Raw genomic sequence first — 20,131 nt, 5'->3', positions numbered from 1 at the left:
TTAACCCCTTAGCATTTAATGAACAAATTCTTATGGTATCCATGTTGTGGATTTAAACAATTAGGAATAAAGGAAAAAATAAGTTAACAAAAAAGGTGAGGAGAAAGAGAAAAACAAAAAAAAAAAAAAAAAAAAAAGAAAGAAAGAAAAAAAAAAAAAAGAAAAAAAAAGAAAAAACAGAAGCAAAAGAAAAAACAAGGGGGATAAGAAAAAAGAAGAGAAAAATAATTCCCTCTCCCTCTCTTTTCCCCAAAAATGAGGCGTTTTAGGCATCCGCTGGTCAAAGACCTTTAATCCGGACGCGTGCCTCAAGGGAGCGATGGTTGAAGACGGCCACTGAGGAGTCTCCGGTCCCTCCCCCCCCCCCCCGACCCGACTTTCCCCTTTCGGGGTTTTTAAACAAAATATGCGTTAAATCTATATTTTATTTTTCTTATTGCTATTACCATCTTATTTATCATCAACATTTTACCCTGTGCGCTTTCATCCCCTGTCTTTGTGGGGAGTGGGACCAACAGGATGATGGAAAGAGGAGAGAAAAAAAAAAAAAAAAAAAAAAAAAAAAAAAAAAAAAAAAAAAAAAAAGGGAAAGGGAAAAGGGGGGGGGGGGGATTGGGTGACGGGGCCCAGAAGGGGAATCAAAGAGAATGATGGTGAGGAAGGTCAGAGTGGGGCATTGCATAACCCTAGTAAGAATTAAAAATTGTATAGTTATATCTTTTTCTTTATAAAGACTCCCTTTTTACATTCTGTTAATCTATCTGGGCTATTTATACTTTTAACAAAAGTCTCGCCCTAGTAATTTCTAAGCCTTAACACTGCTGCTTAGTCATACACCCTCCTGCTCCAGGTCCTGGCTACTTGGTCAGTGGGTATGATGGACAGCCTCGATGACCCAATATCAGAAATGTCCATGCACCCTCAGAGGTCTGTATTTGATTCATGCTCTCCAAAATAAAAGTATATTGTGCATTCTTACTCAAATAGAGAACAGGAATCAACACAAACAAGGAAGTAAGCTCAGAAAAAACCCATTCTGCTTCTAACATTACTTTTTCAGGTTTAGGCTGCATTTATGAACAACATGTTCCTTTCTGCAGCCACTTGCCCTTTCAATTGTTTTCACGAATGTGATACTTTGTAAGTCACAGAAAAGTGCAGTTCCAGAAATACAACCTTCCAATGCCTATTTAACCCTACTGAAAATAACACCCATAAACAGTTAAAGAAAAAAAAAAAAAAAAAAAAAAAAAAAAAAAAAAAAAAAAAAAAATGTATATATATATATATAATAATCAAATAAAGTGATTCCACCATCCACCCAAGCGAGCTAAATGAAGGCATCCCCCCCAACTGTGAATAGACAGCAGGACTCGGCGCTGTCAGAATGCGCAGATCAGTGTCTGCAGTTGCTGATCAGAGAAAAAAAAAAAAAAAAAAAAAAAAAAAAAAAAAAAAAAAAAAAAAAACTTTTTCCCACATGTCCCTCCTACAGAAGCCGGTCAAATGACCATCCTCCGTCCCAAGGGGACAGCCATACACTGATGGAAATCCGGCCGATTACCACTGAACCGGTCGAATCCCAATCAGTGTGCGGCCAGCTTACCTTTAATAAGTACTACCACATAAAAACTGTCGGAAAGAATTGGAAGGTCCAGCTACAATGCCTTGTTTCCACTGAGCTTTACGGCCCGGAACTGTACACCCTGATCAGGCCTGCCCCTCCACCGCCAACAGCACCCCAGCCCAACAGTGCAGCCCCGCCCCGCTGGCACGATACCAATGCACCCGGTACCCCAACAAATGGGCCCCAAACAAAAAAAAAAAAAAGCGGCTTAGCACAGCTCGGAATCAGGGTATACATCTCTCGGCAGCGGAAACTGCAAAAATTGCGCTCCGCCCCGCTCAGTGGGAATGAGAGATAGGTGTTCTAAAAAAAAAAAAAAAAAAAAAAAAAAAAAAAAAAAAAAAAAAAAAAAAAAAATAAATAAAAATCTGAATAGTTGCTCTAGACCCCTGGTGCCCAACCTGCTGCCCCCTGACACTTATACGGCCCTTAAGGCCAGCAGTCTGTTTTTCCCCTCTGTCCTGCAATAGCAGTGCTTTCTATTCATCGCATGTAAAAGGTGCTCTTAGTCTATTTCTCCTGAAACATCTCCCCAGTCTACAACAACTCTATATAGCATATATACAGCCTCTGACCATATTCTATAACATGCCATCGGAGCCGACCCACCAAAACCGGAGGGCGAGAAACCCGGCCCAGCCCCGCACAGAAACCAATCAGCCTCCAGTTTTATTTTTCTTAATTAAAAAAGGCTGAAGTTAGAAGCCGACTGGCCACCATGCGCACCTGCACCAGGCTCCGCACCCCCCAGTCCCAGCAAATCAACACCACAGTCCCCGACCATCTCCCCATGCCCGTCCCCAGTCTCTGCCAACCCCCAGCAGCACCAAACTTCCCCGTCCCAATCTCTCCCTCCCCCCCCCCCCCCCCAGATCACATACAGTCCGATCATCAGACAACTCCCCCTCTTCTACATTTAACTTTTCACTGATGCTGTCCCACCTTGAAGTGTCCTCTTCATCCTTCTCCCCTCCCTCCCGCGATGGCAGTATTCTTCAAGTCCTGTTAATCTTATCAGTTATCAGCCCCTCATATCAGTCTAGTTCCATATCCAAGGGCAACAAACTGACTTAAAATCTCCTCACCTCCATTCCACCCCACTCCCCCCGATTCCAAAGACTTGCTTTACTCATGATAGTCTCGGGTTCCATAGTTACGATAAACAGTGTGATACTTTTGCAAAAGGTATAGTTTATCGGATTAAAGTTATGACTCACGCGACCCATCCGCCAGCTCCGCTTGGGGTTCCACCTGTTGCCTTTGAGGATGGTTGTTATGATCTCTATGAGATGTCTCTTCCCTCTGTCTTCCTTCTGTGCGGAGTGGTGTGGTCAGCCAGTCCTGAATCTGGATAGGATTCACTCCTATGAAGGCAAAAAAAGCTGGTAACTCTGATGGCTTCCTCAACGTGAATGCGCGGGTGCCTTTCCGTAAAAATACTGCCAGAGGGTATCCCCATCGGTATGTGCACCCTTCACGCCGAGCAACATCTAAAACTGGGCGGAGAATGGCTCTGCGTTGTAATGTTGCTTTTGATAAATCTGGCAGGATTTTAATAGCCACGCCGTCTAGGTCCACTGTCTTCAGATCCCATGCTTTCCGTAATATTGCTTCTTTTTGAGTATAGTGATGCACTCTGCATATCACATCCCTCGGTCTGTCTGGGTTGATAGATCTAGGTCCCAGGGCTCTATGGACTCTGTCCAATTCGACTGTCTCTGGTGTAGTCGAGCCCAAAACTTTTTGGAAGATGGCCGCCACTGTCTCCTGCATAACCTCTCTTCCTATGGTTTCTGATATGCCTCTGATCCGTAAGTTATTTCGTCTACTCCTGTCCTCTATTTCTTCCAGGTGGAGTTGGACAGAAATAGCTGTGCTGGCAGATTCTCTCTGTGCTTCCTCCAATGCTGTTACTCTTGCTTCCAATACAGCTGCTGATTGCTCACCTGCCTGTATCCTCTCTGAAGCTGCCTGTACATCAGCCTTCACCGCCTGCAGATCCCGCCGATGTGTTTCTTCAATACGGAGCACTAGTGACTCTATCTCCGAACGAGTCGGGAGAGCCCTTAATAGTGCACTGATCTCTGAATCTGTTTGATTTTGCGGTGTCTGTGTTTGAAGGTCTGCAGTTACTGATCCAGGAGAGGTAGCCATCGTGGGGATAGGAGCCGTGTTTGCCATAGGTGTCTCAGAGTGGCTCAGCTCTCTCTCTCCCCCCTCCTCCCTTCTGCTGTCTTCCGATAGGGTAGTGCCCGAATCCGCCCCGCTTGCCTGTTGAGGTGTTCGGAAGAATTGGGATATCGCCTCCCCTTTCCTCCTTTTGCCTGGTGTGCGGGCAGTGGAGCGCGTCCCACGCTTTCCTCCTCTCTCTTTGCCGGGGGTCATGCCGGAGTACTACGCTGTAAGTTGTCGGGTCCGGCGAGGTAAGGTCCGGAGCTCGTTGTCTCAGAGCGTCCTCACGTGGCCATGTTCAGACCCCGCCCCCCCGAGAATGTTCCGTTAAATAATTTCTTCTCTTCAGTCTTCACAAAAGAATTGGGGGGCTACACTAACCCAGCTTGTAAGGCCAAACTAAACAACACATCTCAGGAAATACCGCCATGGCTAACAGAAGATAGACTTAGAACTAAACTAGAGAAACTTAACATAAATAAATCACCGGGACCGGATGGCTTGCACCCGAGGGTTCTTAAAGAGCTCAGCCAGGTGATTGCCAGACCATTATTCTTGATCTTTAAGGATAGTTTACAGACGGGTATGGTGCCAGCTGATTGGAAAAAAGCCAACGTGGTACCAATATTTAAAAAGTGGCCGAGATATATCCCGGGTAACTATAGGCCGGTCAGCCTAACATCAGTAGTCTGCAAGATTTTGGAGGGGATGTTAAGGGACCACATACAAGACTTTAGTAATGAATACGGTATTAGTAGTAATCAGCATGGATTCATGAAAAATCGTTCTTGCCAAACCAATCTATTAACCTTCTATGATGAAGTGAGCTGCCACCTAGATAAAGGCAAGCCTGTGGATGTGGTGTACCTGGACTACGCAAAGGCCTTTGACACCGTTCCCCACAAACGCTTACTGTTCAAACTAAGGAAGGTAGGTATGGACCATAAGGTGAGTACCTGGATAGAGAACTGGCTCCAGGAGAGGTTGCAAAGGGTGGTGATTAATGGGGAGTACTCAGATTGGGCGGGTGTGGAAAGTGGGGTCCCCCAGGGTTCTGTCCCGGGGCCAATCCTGTTTAATTTATTCATAAATGATCTAGAGGAGGGGATATCGAGAAAAATCTCAGTATTTGCAGATGATACTAAACTAAGCATGCCAATATCTTCTGGGCAGGATGTGGAAACCTTACAAGCAGACCTGAACAAAATTATGGGGTGGGCAACTACATGGCAGATGAGATTTAATGTTGAAAATTGTAAAGTAATGCACCTGGGTGCCAGAAACCAAGGTACACACTGGGGGGGGGGGGGACCTCTGGGTGAGTCTAGGATGGAAAAGGACCTGGGGGTACTGGTAGACAACAGGCTTTGCAGTGGCATGCAATGCCAAGCCGCTGCAAGTAAAGCAAACAGAATACTGGGATGTATAAAAAAGGGGATTCACTCCAGAAATTTAGATTATTCTCCCACTCTACAAGACTCTGGTCCAGCCACATCTGGAGTATGCTGTCCAGTTCTGGGCACCGGTCCTCAGAAAGGATGTGCTGGAACTGGAGAAAGTCCAGAGAAGGGCAACAAAAATAATTAGGGGAATGGAGGACATCAGCTATGAGGAAAGACTGCAAGCACTGAACTTCTTCTCTCTGGACAAGAGACGATTGAGGGGGGATATGACATCAATGTACAAATATTGTACTGGCAACCCTAGCATATGGAAAAACCTATTCAGAGAAAAGAAATACAATAAGACATGTGGCCACTCACTAAAACTAGAGGAAAGGCGGTTTAACCTTAAAATACGCAGGGGGTTCTTCACTGTCAGAGCAGTAAGGATGTGGAATTCTCTTTCGCAAACATTTGTATCAGCAGGGAGTATTGATAGTTTCAAAAAACTATTAGATGGGCACCTTAAAGACCACAACATACAGGGGTATGCAATGTGCGGTTAACAGTAGACACACACACACATCATTGGTTGAACTGGATGGACTGATGTCTTTTTTTTAACCTCACTAACTATGTAACTATGTAACCAAAGCTGTATTTACAATTCGATTAAGTCCCCGTTCACACTGGGGCGACCTGTGAGGCGACCTGGTCGCCTCACAGGTCGCCTTCCATAGGGAAGCTGCGGACCCGTTCTAATAGGAGCGACACAAGTCGCTCCGACTTAGAAAAAGGGTCCGGAGCTTCTTTGGGGCGACCCGGAGCGACCGTCATAGACTTCAATGTTATGAAGTCCGTGCCGGCCGCTCCGAGGTCGCGGCGTGCTGCTCGGACCGCGACCTCGGAGGTCGCCCCAGGAAGTCGATCGCGGCAATGTGAACGGGGCCTAAGTATGTGAGAGAAATTTGTTAGTAACTTAAGTAAGCGTCATTACACAAGCATCTCTGGGCTCCTATTTTTACAAACAAGCATCCTCTGCATTAGATAAAATGGGATTTTTGACTTACCGTAAAATCCATTTCTATGATGTTCATTGGCAGATGCAGCTCCTAACCTTCATGACTATTGGTTAAACTTCCCCCTAGGAGAGTAGGACACTAGGCAGAAAAAGAATACTCCCTCTCTCTGCTATAGGTACTCAGTTTTGTTACAAGCAGTCAGAAGAATTACAACTCCACAGAGGGGTGGGTGCTGTTGCTGTCAAAGAACATCAGAGAAATGGATTTTACGGTAAGTCAAAAATCCCATTTTCTATTTTGTTCATTGATGGACACAGCTCCTGATCTTCATGACCATTGGGATGTCCCAAAGCAGTGTTAAACATGAGGGGTGGGAGCAAAAAAAAATTTCCAGGGCTAAACAGTAGCCACAGGAGCTCAATCAAAAACAACTGGAGCCCACCTAAAAAAAAACAGTACACCTTCAAAGAGGATCAGGTCCTCTAAACAGCAGCCTGCAAAACCTTGTGGCCAAAAGAAGAATCCGCAGATGTCAACATATCCGCTTTAAAGAGGTTGTAAACCCTTTTTTTTTTTCTTTTTTACCCTGAAAGACATACGTATAATGAGCTAGTATGCATCGCATACTAGCTCATTATGAAATACTTACCTAAGAACGAAGCCCCCGCCGTGCCGCCCGCTTACCTGTATGACGGGCGACATGTCCAGTCGCCCATCTTCCGGGATCGCGGCATCCGGCCATCTGATTGGCCGGAGCCGCGTTGACATCACTCCCGCGCACGCCGACGGTCACGGCACGGAGTTCTGAAGGAACGGCACGAGTGGCCTTTCCTTCAGAGCGCATGCGCCAGTGACGTCACTGGATGCATCGAAGGTAAATATCTCCTAAACGGTACATGTTTAGGAGATATTTACAGTACCTATAGGTAAGCCTTATCATAGGCTTACCTATAGGTACAACTTGCCGAGGAGGGTTTACTTCCTCTTTAAAGGAACTTTGTGAAAGTGTGCACCGACAACCAGATGGCCACCTTTCAAATCACTGACGCCTGATGACGGAAGGCCACGAGGCATTAAGTGCTCGAATAGAGTGCCTCTTGACAGGGAAAGGAGAAACCTGACCCCTGATGGAATAGACTTGAATAACCGTATGTCTGATACCTTTGGCCCTTGTGGGGCGGAGCTGAGTAATCAGGGCAGTACAGACTGGCTACATAACAACTTGTGAATTTAAGTGCGTCAGTAGTACTTTTGGCTCTGAAGAAGAGGGTTCTCCCCCTCAAATGCATTAGGCATATGCAGACTCCATTATGTCATTGTGCACCATATGAGCATCCTAGCAGTCCAGGAGGCGATTGGTTCTATTTTCCTTACATCTGTGCTATTATCATGTGTTTGTGAGTATAATGTATGCTTTTTTGGATTGTAATACATTTTTTTAAGTGGCAATGCACAAGGTCGGTGCACCCTTCTCTTGTTGTTGTTTTTCAGTATATTTGGATACCCTTTGTCCTAAAGGGGGCAGCAAGATCCTAGCTGGTGATAAAGACCACACAAGAACCCAGAGATTCTATTTTGAGTATCCCTAGGCCTTTAGGACAGGCCCAGGCAGGAGCCCCCACCAGGAATACCTCCCCCCTAGCACAGCCGATCGTCTGGTCACCGGAGGCGATTCGGCACTGCAATACATTAACTGACAATTGTGTGGTCGTGCGACGCAGTACCCAAATAAAATGTATGTCCTTTTTTTCCCCCACAAAGAGCTTTCTTTTGGTGGTATTTGATCACCTGTGCGATTTATTTTTTTTGCGCTATAAACAAAAAAAGAGCGACAATTCTGAGAAAAAAAAAGAAACAATATTTTTGTAATTTGCAATAAGAGTATTTTGATTGGTTTGCGCAAAAAGTTATCACGTCTACTAACTACGGGACAGATTTAGGTCATTTTTATAGTTTTTTTTTTTTTTTACTAGTAATGGCGGCAATCTTTTCGATTTTTAGCGGGACTGCGACATTGCGCTGGACAGATCGGACCCCTAACTGACATTTTTGGGGGGACCAGTGACATTACTACAGTAATCAGTGCTAAAAATATGCACTGTTACTGTAATAATGACTGGCAGGGAAGGGGTTAACACTGTGGGTGATCAAGGGGTTAAATGTGAGCCTAGGGGAGTGATACTAATTGTAGGGGGGCGTGGCTTGTGAAATGATCACAGAGACCTGTGTTCCTATATAGAAGGATCATAGGCACTCTGTGATCATTTCAGAGAGTAAACACAGCTGACCGTTCTCTCTCAGAGGGAACAATCGCAGGTGTCAGGCGGCAATCTGAGCCGTCTGCCCAGTGCATCATCCCCTAGCGGCATGCGCACAACCGACGTAGGTCTACGTTGTTTTGCGCAGGAGAGCCACACTGCCGCAGTAAATCGGCGGCGGGTGGTCGGAAACCGGTTAACTAAGATCCTGTAGCCAGATCCACCAAGCTCCTAAGGTAGACGTGCACAATTTATGCTGCGTAACCTTCCTCTCATACTCAAAAGTACAAAGAAAATTTTAAAGGGTGATGCAAAAAACAAAGACAACACTATTCTGCATTTCACAAGACTGAAAAAATGCATTTCAAAACCTACACTGCTGGTTAGGAGCAGAGGACGCAATGTAAAATCAAAAACAGTGCCCCCCCTGAACTAGCATGGATTCCAGAAGTTAAAGTGGATGTAGACCTGGGCACATATATCTGCAGTGTTTTCTTTTCGCTCGCCAAAGCCCTGTGTCCCACTGCACTGTTCTTCTGTAATCAGCATGATAACTTCTGACAAGTTCTCGGACAATCGAGATAAAACCATGCTGACATTTGTCGGGTGGGTGCTATAAACAGATTAGCAGAGAGCTTGTCTATTTACAGCACATTCCTTTCTTCCTTTGCTTATGTGGAGTGGGAGTGTGTGCCTTCCTCCACTGCACTGTTCTTCTGTAATCAGCATGATAACTTCTGACAAGTTCTCTGACAATCGAGAGAAAACCAGGCTGACATTTGTCGGGTGGGTGCTATAAACAGATTAGCAGAGAGCTTGTCTATTTACAGCACATTCTTTTCTTCCTTTGCTTATGTGGAGTGGGGGTGTGTGCCATCCTCCAATCAGCTGTCTCACAGTGTCTGCCAAGACTACACTCAGTGCTGAACAAGAAGAGAAAAATTCTAACAGGATGTGCACTTTCTAAAGAATATAGAAAGCTGAAGACAGCAGATATACATGTAAAACTTATTTAGGGAGATTTCATCTCTGTGTATCATCTGAGGCTGTTCACATCACTTGTTATATGTGAGGGTTTACATCCGCTTTAGTCACAGCTGAAAACATCAATTAGGAGCTCTGGTTGTGACAAATTATAGCTCTGTTTTAGGGTCAAAATTTTCATGCTTGACTAGAGTGTAGCATTTGTTTTTCCAACAAGTATTAAAAGTAAACAATCTGCTTTGGGCTACATTAGTAAAAGTACAAAACAATATCTAATGAAGGCAATGTCCAGAGTGTTTTGCTACCACAAAGAGGACATCATAAAACAAAACACAGCCATATTAAATAAAACACTCACTGTTTAGTGGAAAACATTTTCAAGATGCTAAGCCCCGGTTCACACTAGGGCGACCTGTGAGGCGACCTGGTCGCCTCACAGGTCGCCGCAGGTCGCCTCCCATAGGGAAGCTACGGACCCGTTCTAATAGGAGCGACACAAGTCGCTCCGACCTAGAAAAAGGGTCCGGAGCTTCTTTGGGGCGACCAGGAGGCGACCGCCATAGACTTCAATGTTATGAAGTCTGTGGCGGCCGCTCCGAGGTCGCGGCGCGCTGCACGCACCGCGATCTCGGAGGTCGCCCCCTGAAAGTAGCGTCGCGCCAGTGTGAACCGGCGCTTAAAACCTAGTATTACTTATAAAAAAAAAAAAACAAACAAAATAAATACATTTCTTACCTATACAGCCCCCATATTACAGCTTTCTTCTTCATTGCCAAGTAAAAAATTGCTGCATCTAAGGGATCATTATGTCGCTGAAAAGCAGCCTTTGCAACCTGGAAAAACAACAATCACACAATAAGGTTTCCCCATCTGGTACTTTCATTACAATCTTCATGACTCTACATAGACCTAGGAGTGACATTTACTGGCTTTAAACTACATACTAAAAGTGCTGTGTGCTCTTTAAACACAGCAAAGCTCACAGAATTCTTTAGTCCAGCTGTGAACATTTGGTATTCTTCTTGTGCATTCGCTGCAGCCCAGCTTTCACAGAAGTTAAAAGCACAGAACTATAGGACGTTTGATGCATATACTGAAAACTGAACGTTTGAATCGAAAGCGGAGTTCCAGCTGTTTTTGTGTTTATTAAAAGTCAGCAGCTACAAAAAGTGTAGCTCCTGACTTTTAATAAACACACACTCACCTGTCCCACGATCCAGCGATCCTCACTCCTCTCCATGGCGCAGGCCGGGTGCGCACTGCGCAAGTCACACTCTGCATTCTGAATGGCCGGGCAATCTTCTGGGACCTGTGACGTATCCCAGAAGATTACAGGGAGGGAGAGGAGAACTTCCGCTCGAGCCGCCTAGGCGGCCTAAGTGGAAGTGGGAGTGAGTACCTGTCAAAAATAGGTACCCGTTCCTCCCCACAAATGTGGTATGTCAGGGGGCCAGGAGTACTTAAAGCAGGAGTTCCACTTTTGGGTGGAACTCCGCTTTAAAGCAATTTGATCTGATTGGTTACTAGGGACAACACATCACACAAATTTTAAAATGTTTTACGTTTTTACAACCCTAATTCCAAAAGAGAGGGGATGCAGTGTAAAATCGACATAAAAACAGAATGCGATAATTTGCAAATATAAATCATATTTCACTCGCAACAGAAAACATTAAATGTTTAATCCTTTTCGCTTCCAGAGCCATTTTTGCGTTTTTTTGCACACGTTTAAAATTAATTTTAGGCCTGAAGATTACATATAACCCCCCAAACATTATATATTTTCTGAAAGCAGATACCCTAGAGAATAGAATAGTGGCAGTTCCAATTTTTTATGTCACTTGATATTACGTGAAAGGTCTAGGAAATGCAAAATTTAAGTAAAAAACACACTAAAGTGAATTTAGGACAAACAAATGCAATAAACTGCCCAAATGTTTGGTACAATATAAAAAAAGAGGTTGCACCAAGTAATAATATACCCAGCATGTCAAACCATAAAATTGCGTGCACCCGTGAAATGGCGACAAACTTCAGTAGCCTATATTTCCCATAGGCGACGTTTCAAATGCCCCCTATAGATCATCAGTTTAGCATTATTTTACATAGTAGGTGAGGTTGAATAAAGACCATAGTCCATCCAGTTGAACCTGTGTAGGTGTGTGTGGCCGTAATCATCTCTCATACCCCTGAATGTTTTTCTCCTTGAGATGTACGTCTAAGAATTTTTTGAAAGCCACCATAATTCCCGCAGAAACCACCTCTTGTGGTAGAGAATTCCACAATCTTGTAGCCCTAACAGTAAAGAACCCCCCACGTTGCCTGAGGTTAAAATGCTTCTCCTCCAGTCGCATTGTATGCCCCCGAGTCCTCATGCAATCCTTTCAAATGAATAGGTTTTTTTCTATGCTGAGATCATCATTGAGATATTTATAAATTGCTATCATGTCCCCTCTCAGGCGTCTCTTCTCCAGGGAGAATAAATCAAGCAATTGCAGACGCTCTTCATAATTAAGGTCTTCCAATCCCCTAATTAGTTTAGTTGCCCTTCTCTGAACTCTCTCCAGCACCAACACATCCCTCCTGAGGACTGGTGACCAGAACTGGACAGAATACTCCAGATGTGGTCGGACCAGAGTTTTATAAAGTGGAAGGATTATAGTCTTATCTCTGGAATACATCCCTTTTTTATGCATGCTAATATTCTGCCGGCTTTGGCAGCTGCCGCTTGACATTGCATGCTATTGCTTAGTCTATCCTCTACCAAGACTCCCAGATCCTTCTCCATTTTTGATTCCCCCAAAGGTTCCCCCCCTAAAGTGTATAGTGCTTTTATGTTTTTAGTCCCCAAGTGCAAAACCTTACACTTCTCCACATTAAACCTCATTTGCCATGTCGTTGCCCACTCTGTTATTTTGTTCAGGTCATTCTGTAGGATATCTGCCTCATGCAGTGCAGTTATTGCCCTGCCCAATTTTGTGTCATCTGCAAAAACTGATATAGAACTACTGATCCCTTCCTCAATGCGGTTTATGAATAAATTGAACAAGGTTGGTCCCAGGACTGAGCCTTGGGGGACCCCACTTACCTCCTCAGACCAGCCTGAGTATGCGCTATTTATTACCACCCTTTGGACATGCCCTTTTAGCCAGTTCCGGATCCAAAAGCAAACCCTGCGATCGATGCCTGCAGACCTTATTTTATAAATTAAGCGCTTGTGAGAAACTGTATCAATGCGCCTTAGCGAAATCCAGGTACACCACATCCACTGGTCTCCCCCTATCTAGCTCACAGCTCACCTCCTCAAAGAAAGTTAAGACATTGGTTTGACAAAAACGCCCATTTGCAAACCCGTGCTGATTACTGCTGATGATGTTGTCTTTAGCAAACTCTACAATATAGTCCCTTATCATCCCCTCCAGAAGTTTACATACTATCGATGTCAGACTGACAGGCCTATAAATTCCTGGGACATGCCTCTGCCCTTTTTTGAATATCGGTATCACGTTAGCTTTCCTCCAATCCCCTGGTACATTTCCTGTCATAATACTGTCAGCAAAGATCAGGAACAGTGGTCTAGATATAACCTTACTAAGTTCTTTGAGTACTCTTGGATGTACGCCATCCGGGCCTGGTGATGTGTGTTAATTTTATCCAGCCTTTTCCTGATTTCACCCTCTGTTAGCCATAGCGTCAAGTCCTGTGTATTACTACTTACCATACAGTCATGGACAGTGTACCCCTCCTTTTCATGTATAAAGACTTACGAGAAAAAAGCATTTAGCATGGTTGCTTTTTCAGCGTCCTCTGTAACCATCCTCCCATCATCGTTAATTATGTGTGCAACATGCTCTGCCCTAGTTTTTTTGCTGTTGATATATTTAAAGAATTTCTTTGGCTTTTTACTATCCTCCGCTATTTGTCTCTCAAAGTTGATTTTAGCCATTTTGATTTCGTATTTCTTTTTCTTATTTGCCTCCTTGTATTGCTCAAAAGCTGATACTGTGCCCTCTGCTTTATATTTCTTGAAGGCCATTTTTTTTCCCCTAATAAGTTTTTTTAACATTACGGTTTAGCCAGCTAGGTTTGGCTTTGTCTCTTCTAAATTTATTTCCCATAGGAATGTACTGCGAGATGCATTTGTTTAATACGTTCCTAAAGCATTAGCATTTTTCCTCCGTGGTCAGTGTTCCTAGGGTTTAGTCCCAGTTTACCCTTTCCATCATTGAGCATAATTTGAAGAAGGTCTTGTCCTAGAATTACTGCTCTCACTTCGTAGTGCACAGCGATATGCAACATATATCCCAAGTAACATTTCCACGCATAAGCGCCCCCGACATGTGCATTTATGTTCGTGCGCGTGTATATGTGGGGGTTGGAGGTTTAAAAAAACGTTTAATGTAGAAAAAATTGTCCTAATAATTAGGGCTATCTACAGCGCTTGCTAGCAATCCCAATAGTTGGTGGGTGTTCAAATAAATATCATAAAATAAATGTCCAAAGTAAACGGTTAAATTCATATATCAATGTGCAATAATTATTGTGCAAATGGTGTGGAATTAATAAAAAGTGATCCAAAATGAGTTAATAAAAATTATGCAAATATTAAAATCAATTATGTGACATGGAAATAAATAAATAAATAATGCATGTTATCAACAAGTGACAATAAAAATGTCCTAATTAAATTTTTCTTCAGTGCAAAAAAAAGTTCTTCCAGATGAATTATAAGTGCAGGTGCTCAGTGATAGATTTTCTCCAATTTTTGTGACTTTTAAAGTGCAGGTTCCTTTTTTCAGTGGTATTTTAAAAGATGGGTGACTTACCAGATGTAATGGGTCTCATATACGGTATTGTATGATATTAAGACCAATCACGCTTGTAGGCCCTCAGGGCCAAGGTAGGTCCCTTTGTACTGCCTCCTGGATGTGTAGTTTAAGGTTTCCTCCTCACCATCCCTCGCATCAGCATACGGCAGGTGTATAGAAAAATAAATACTCCAATAGTGTGATATAGTTAATGGATTTTATTCCCCATAAATTGGGTAATATGCAAAACAGGTAAAAAACTTAAGTAGGCAGGGTAAAAGATTCCCGTGACAGATTGTACAGCAAAGCAGAGTGGTGAGCGGAGGTTTTCTGTGACGTACGCACAGAGATTTGGAACGCAAGCCAGAAAACCTCCGCTCGCCGCTCTGCTTTGCTGTACAATCTGTCACGGGAATCTTTTACCCTGCCTACTTATATGTTTTATACCTGTTTTGCATATTACCCAATTTATGGGGAATAAAATCCATTTACTATATCACACTATTGGAGTATTTATTTTTCTATACACCTGCCGTATGCTGACACGAGTGATGGTGAGGAGGAAACCTTAAAACTACACATCCAGGAGGCAGTACAATGGGACCTACCTTGGCCCTGAGGGCCTACAAGCGTGATTGGTCTTAATATCATACAATATATGAGACCCATTACATCTGGTAAGTCACCCATCTTTTAAAATACCACTGAAAAATGGAACCTGCACCTGCACTTTAAAAGTCACAAAAATTGGAGAAAATCTATCACTGAGCACCTGTACTTACAATTCATCTGGAAGAACTTTTTTTGCACTGAAGAAAATTCAATTGGGACATTTTTATTGTCACTTGTTGATAACATGCATTTATTATTTATTTATTTCCATGTCACATGATTGATTTAATATCTGCATAATTTTTATTAACTCATTTTGGATCACTTTTTATTAATTCCACACCATTTGCACAACAATTATTGCACATTGATATATGAATTTAACCGTTTACTTTGGACATTTATTTTATGATATTTGAACACCCACCAACTATTGTGATTGCTAGCAAGCGCTGTAGATAGCCCTAATTATTAGGACTATTTTTTCTACATCTACACTTTTACTACTGCTGCTGCTCCCCCTCTATTAATTACATTTAATTATTTTATATTACATTATACTATCCATTTATTTATTAACACTAGGCGCGTGGAGTACACTTTCTTCTAAGTGGTACTTTCTACTTAAAAAAAACGTTTGTTTTTTTTGGGGGGGAGGGGGGGGGTGGTTGTGCTTGGGTGTAACTGGGTTGTGTGTGAAACCCCCTGCTGTCAGGCACATATGTCGTACAGACCTGGATGCGAAAGGGTTAAACTGAAAAATTGCCTTATTTTTTTCTTAAAATAGTACATTTTCCCTAGTTTAAACATTTGATAGGTTTAGGAATAAAATATGATTCATGAGATTTGCAAATCACTGCATTCTGTTTTTATGTAGATTTTACATACTATACAGCCTAAATTGCATTAACATTTTCCACATTATTGTCTCATATTTAAACACTACACTAATATTACAAACTAAAGCAGGGGTCTGATAAAGAATACTTTTAAGAAAATCAAACAGAAATAAACTCTTAAAAATTAGCCATTCATGAAAGGTTGCTATTATTTAGTAATAAACTTCTAGATCATCATAGACAACGGCAACCTACTCACCTTCTCAATACACTTGCGCAAGCTGTTTGTGTTTCTTACCCACCAGCCCACTCCCATTGCCCTCAACTCTGCCCAAGTGGGATCTCCTTTCTGCATAGGCGGCAGTGTGGCAAGCAGCTCTTCCTCTGCCACTGAATGTAAGGCCCAAGCGAAATGGCTAGTAGAGAGGCCTTTAAAGAACAGAGCAGATGGTTGGAAAACAAATCCACACACTTAGTAAAAGGAAACATGTTAAGGTCATTCACATGCATTAAATCAATCCTTATCATTTGTGTAGGATACAGTCATGTTTCAGTTACATATTTCCAAGCCTGTTCCAAGATGGAACTCATAACGGCTCCTGAATGTGACCTACATCACAATATAAGGATCATTTTAAAGATGATATCCATACTTTTTCAAATTATAAGCAAGCATTACAAGGAATAATGTACTCCAACTCCAGAACAAGAAAATTTAGAGGTCATTACAGAGAGCTCCGACCAAAAAAAAAAAAAAAAAAAAAAAAAAAAAAGAAGTATGAAACAGTACATCACTTCTATAATGCTTGAGCACTATACATACAAGTATACACATATAAGATCTTTTATCCAGAACCATATTACCCATGAAAACACTTTTGCTTGAAACTATGCTATCAAGGAAATTACATGGGATTTAGTCAGTGCTTTTATTTTGCCAACTGTATCCTTGTCAGGGCAAGTGATTGGTCCTCTAGACAGGCCACCACCCCTCCCCACTAATAATCCCCATTACTTTGCTCATGCGCAGCAGTACTTTCAGGTATTGGAGAGTGCATGTCCCTTACTCTTAGGATGCAGTGCTTGGGCTTAAGTTGACAATTGCCAGGCCATTAAAGTATAACTAAATGCAAAATACTTATTTTTTTAAGTTTTGAATAGAATGGAGAGGGATTAGAAGTTTCTATTGCTGTTTGTACCCCCGTTACGGAGAGTCACTCTCTCTATTTGTCTTGTTTACCAATATCATTGAAGGTGAAATTTTGGGTTGACATCAGAATGCTAATAGAAGGGAAATCTTCCAATGGGGACACTAGTTCTGGTGACACACCAGGATTCCCTCAGTTTAGAGAGATTTCCTCTCACTTCCTGTTTTGGCTATGGGACAGGAAGTGAAGGGAAATTTCCCCAATGGGACACAGATGGCAAAAAAAAAAAAAAAAAACCCTGACAGGGCTTATTACCCTCCCTTATACTATCCAATATGGAAAAAAAAGTTTTGCCTTTAGTTACACTTTAACTGTGTAAGATCTAAAACTGACCTACTGGGACCTTACAAAGTAATAAAAACAAAGGTATGTAAATATTATCAAAGTGGCACTGAAGCACAGTGAAAGTATCAGACGCTGGGTGGTGAAAAACGTGGCCTGTCAATAGAACCTGGCACTTTTCTTCAGGACACTGTACAGAGCACTGTTGCACAAACACGAGTACAATACTGAAACAGAATTTATGGAAACATGAAATGTATGGTGCAGGATAACAGATCCAATGATCGTATACACTCAAACACACACAAATTACATTCTTCAAACACATAGGATTATTAAAAAAAGGTTTTGCAGAATTCAGGAGCCTGCCAAACACAAAGCAAACTACCATCTAAGAACTAGACAACTTGAGCATCCATTTTTATTAATGGAAATTAATGAAAGTTTGGCATCGCCCTTGATCTATTAGGCATAGAGGCGGCCTGATTTCTATATAATATATACAGACTATTGATTTTATTCAATTAAAAAGCGCAAAGGGGTAAAACTATGTGCAAAGTACAGTAAGAACCACCAGATATAACTTTATGAAAGAAATTCTGATTAGCTGCTATAGCTCTCTACATTTTGGTATATTAAATAAGTCTGTATATATTGGAGTAAAATAATACAACTAATTCAACAGTTGTGTTATGGTAAAGGAAGATAAATTTTTTTTTCAGGGCATTACCATAAAGAAAGCATAAACAAAAAAAGCTAGTACACACAATACCACACAAATATAGCACATGGTTTTTCCATGTGTACACCAAAATAAACTTGCCAGCAAACAGTTTTCCGACTGGATCAGCATGAACAAATTAACAAGTACCATAAGAAATTGGAAAGTTAGTTTTAAAGATTCTTTCATAAAAAATACCACATTTTTAAAGCAGTTGAAAAAAATGTGTGTGCGCACTCTGTATGTAAGTATGTATGTGTGTGTGCATGTCTGTGTATACACTAAATATATAGAGTGGGGCAAAAAGTATTTAGTCAGCCACCAATTGTGCAAGTTCTCCCACTTAAAAAGATGAGAGAGGCCTGTAATTTTCATCATAGGTATACTTCAACTATGAGAGACAAAATGAGAAAAAAAATAAAAAATCCAGAAAATCACATTGTCTGATTTTTAAAGAATTTATTTGCAAATTGTGGTGGAAAATAAGTATTTGGTCAATAACAAAAGTTCATCTCAATACTTTGTTATATACCCTTTGTTGGCAATGACAGAGGTCAAACGTTTTTCGTAAGTCTTCACAAGGTTTTCACACACTGTTGCTGGGATTTTGGCCCATTCCTCCATGCAGATCTCCTCTAGAGCAGTGATGTTTTGGGGCTGTCGCTCATGGCCCCATTCATTCTTCCCTTTGCACGGATCAGTCGTCCTGGTCCCTTTGCAGACAAACAGCCCCAAAGCATGATGTTTCCACCACCATGCTTCACAGAGGTATGGTGTTCTTTGGATGCAACTCAGCATTCTTTCTCCTCCAAACCAGATGAAGTGAGTTTTTACCAAAAAGTTCTACTTTGGTTTCATTTGACCATATGACACTCTCCCAATCCTCTTCTGGATTGGGCAAATGCACTCTAGCAAACTTCAGACGGGCCCAGACATGTACTGGCTTAAGAAGGGGGACACACCTGGCACTGCAGGATTTGAGTCCCTGGCGGCGTAGTGCGTTACTGATAGTAGCCCTTGTTACTTTGGTCCCAGCTCTCTGCAGGTCATTCACTAGGTCCCCCCGTCATTTTGACCCTACAGGGTGAGATCTTGCATGGAGCCCCAGATTGAGGGAGATTATCAGTGGTCTTGTATGTCTTCCATTTTCTAATAATTGCTCCCACAGTTGATTTCTTCACACCAAGCTGCTTGCCTATTGCAGATTCAGTCTTCCCAGCCTGGTGCAGGGCTACAATTTTCTTCCTAGTGTCCTTGGACAGCTCTTTGGTCTTGGCCATAGTGGATTTTGGAGTGTGACTGTTTGAGGTTGTGGACAGGTGTCTTTTATACTGATAACAAGTTCAAACAGGTGCCATTAATACAGGTAACGAGTGGAGGACAGAGGAGCCTCTTAACCGGTTGCCGACCGCCGCACGACTATATACTGTGGCGGTCAGCCCCGGCCAGGCAGAGTGACGTATGGGTACGTCACTCGCCTGTCACTGACTTGCGAGCCAATTGCGGGCGGGCGCGCGCCCGCCGAGGCTCGTTCACAGACAAGTCAGTGCGTGTGACCGGCGGACCTGATGTCCGCCGGTCACACTACGATCGCTCCGGTGAAGGGAGAAAGGTGGAGCAGCTTATGTAAACAAGCCGCCCGTCATTCTCCCTGGTGTAAAAATGAAGATCAGACGGTTCTACTATGTAGGACCGTTGATCTTTGTTTTTACACCAATAGCCATGTCCCTATACAGTTAGAAGCATGCCCCTAGGACACACTTAACCCCTCCCTCTCCAATACAGTTAACCCCTTCCCTGCCAGTGTCATTTTTCCAGTAACAGTGCATATGTATAGCACTGATTACTGTAGCAATGTCACTGGTAACCCCAAAAGTGTCAAAAATGTCAGTCAAGGGTCCGATCTGTCCGCCGCAATGTCGCAGTACAGTGTATTGTGCTTTTATGTTTTTAGTCCCCAAGTGCAAAACCTTACACTTCTCCACATTAAACCTCATTTGCCCTGTAGTTGCCCACTCTTATTTTGTCCAGGTCATTCTGTAGGATAGCTGCTTCATGCTGTGCAGTTATTGCCCTGCCCAATTTTGTGTCATCTGCAAAAACTGATATAGAACTACTGATCCCGTCCTCAATGCTATTTATAAATAAATTGAACAGGGTTGGTCCCAGGACTGAGCCTTGAGGGACCCCACTTACCACCTCAGACCAGTCTGAGT

At 42.7% G+C, this 20,131-nt stretch overlaps 1 protein-coding gene across 4 annotated transcripts in view; it reads right to left on the bottom strand.

Annotated features, from left to right (window-relative positions):
- The window catches only part of DMXL1 (Dmx like 1), a 328,770-nt gene that overhangs the window by 123,103 nt on the left and 185,536 nt on the right, over positions 1-20,131 (bottom strand). For all 4 annotated transcript variants that reach the window (XM_082251711.1, XM_082251708.1, XM_082251710.1 and 1 more), the window contains exons 20-21: positions 15,964-16,133; positions 10,181-10,278 (exon numbers count right to left, since the gene is read on the bottom strand). In XM_082251711.1, coding sequence (XP_082107837.1) covers positions 10,181-10,278; positions 15,964-16,133 — 268 coding nt within the window. The remainder of the gene's footprint in view (positions 1-10,180; positions 10,279-15,963; positions 16,134-20,131) is intronic.

This window comes from Pelophylax lessonae (assembly GCF_965119305.1).
Source record: "Pelophylax lessonae genome assembly, chromosome: 1".
NCBI classification, from domain to species: Eukaryota; Metazoa; Chordata; class Amphibia; order Anura; family Ranidae; genus Pelophylax; species Pelophylax lessonae.
This window is presented reverse-complemented; position numbering and strand designations above follow the sequence as displayed.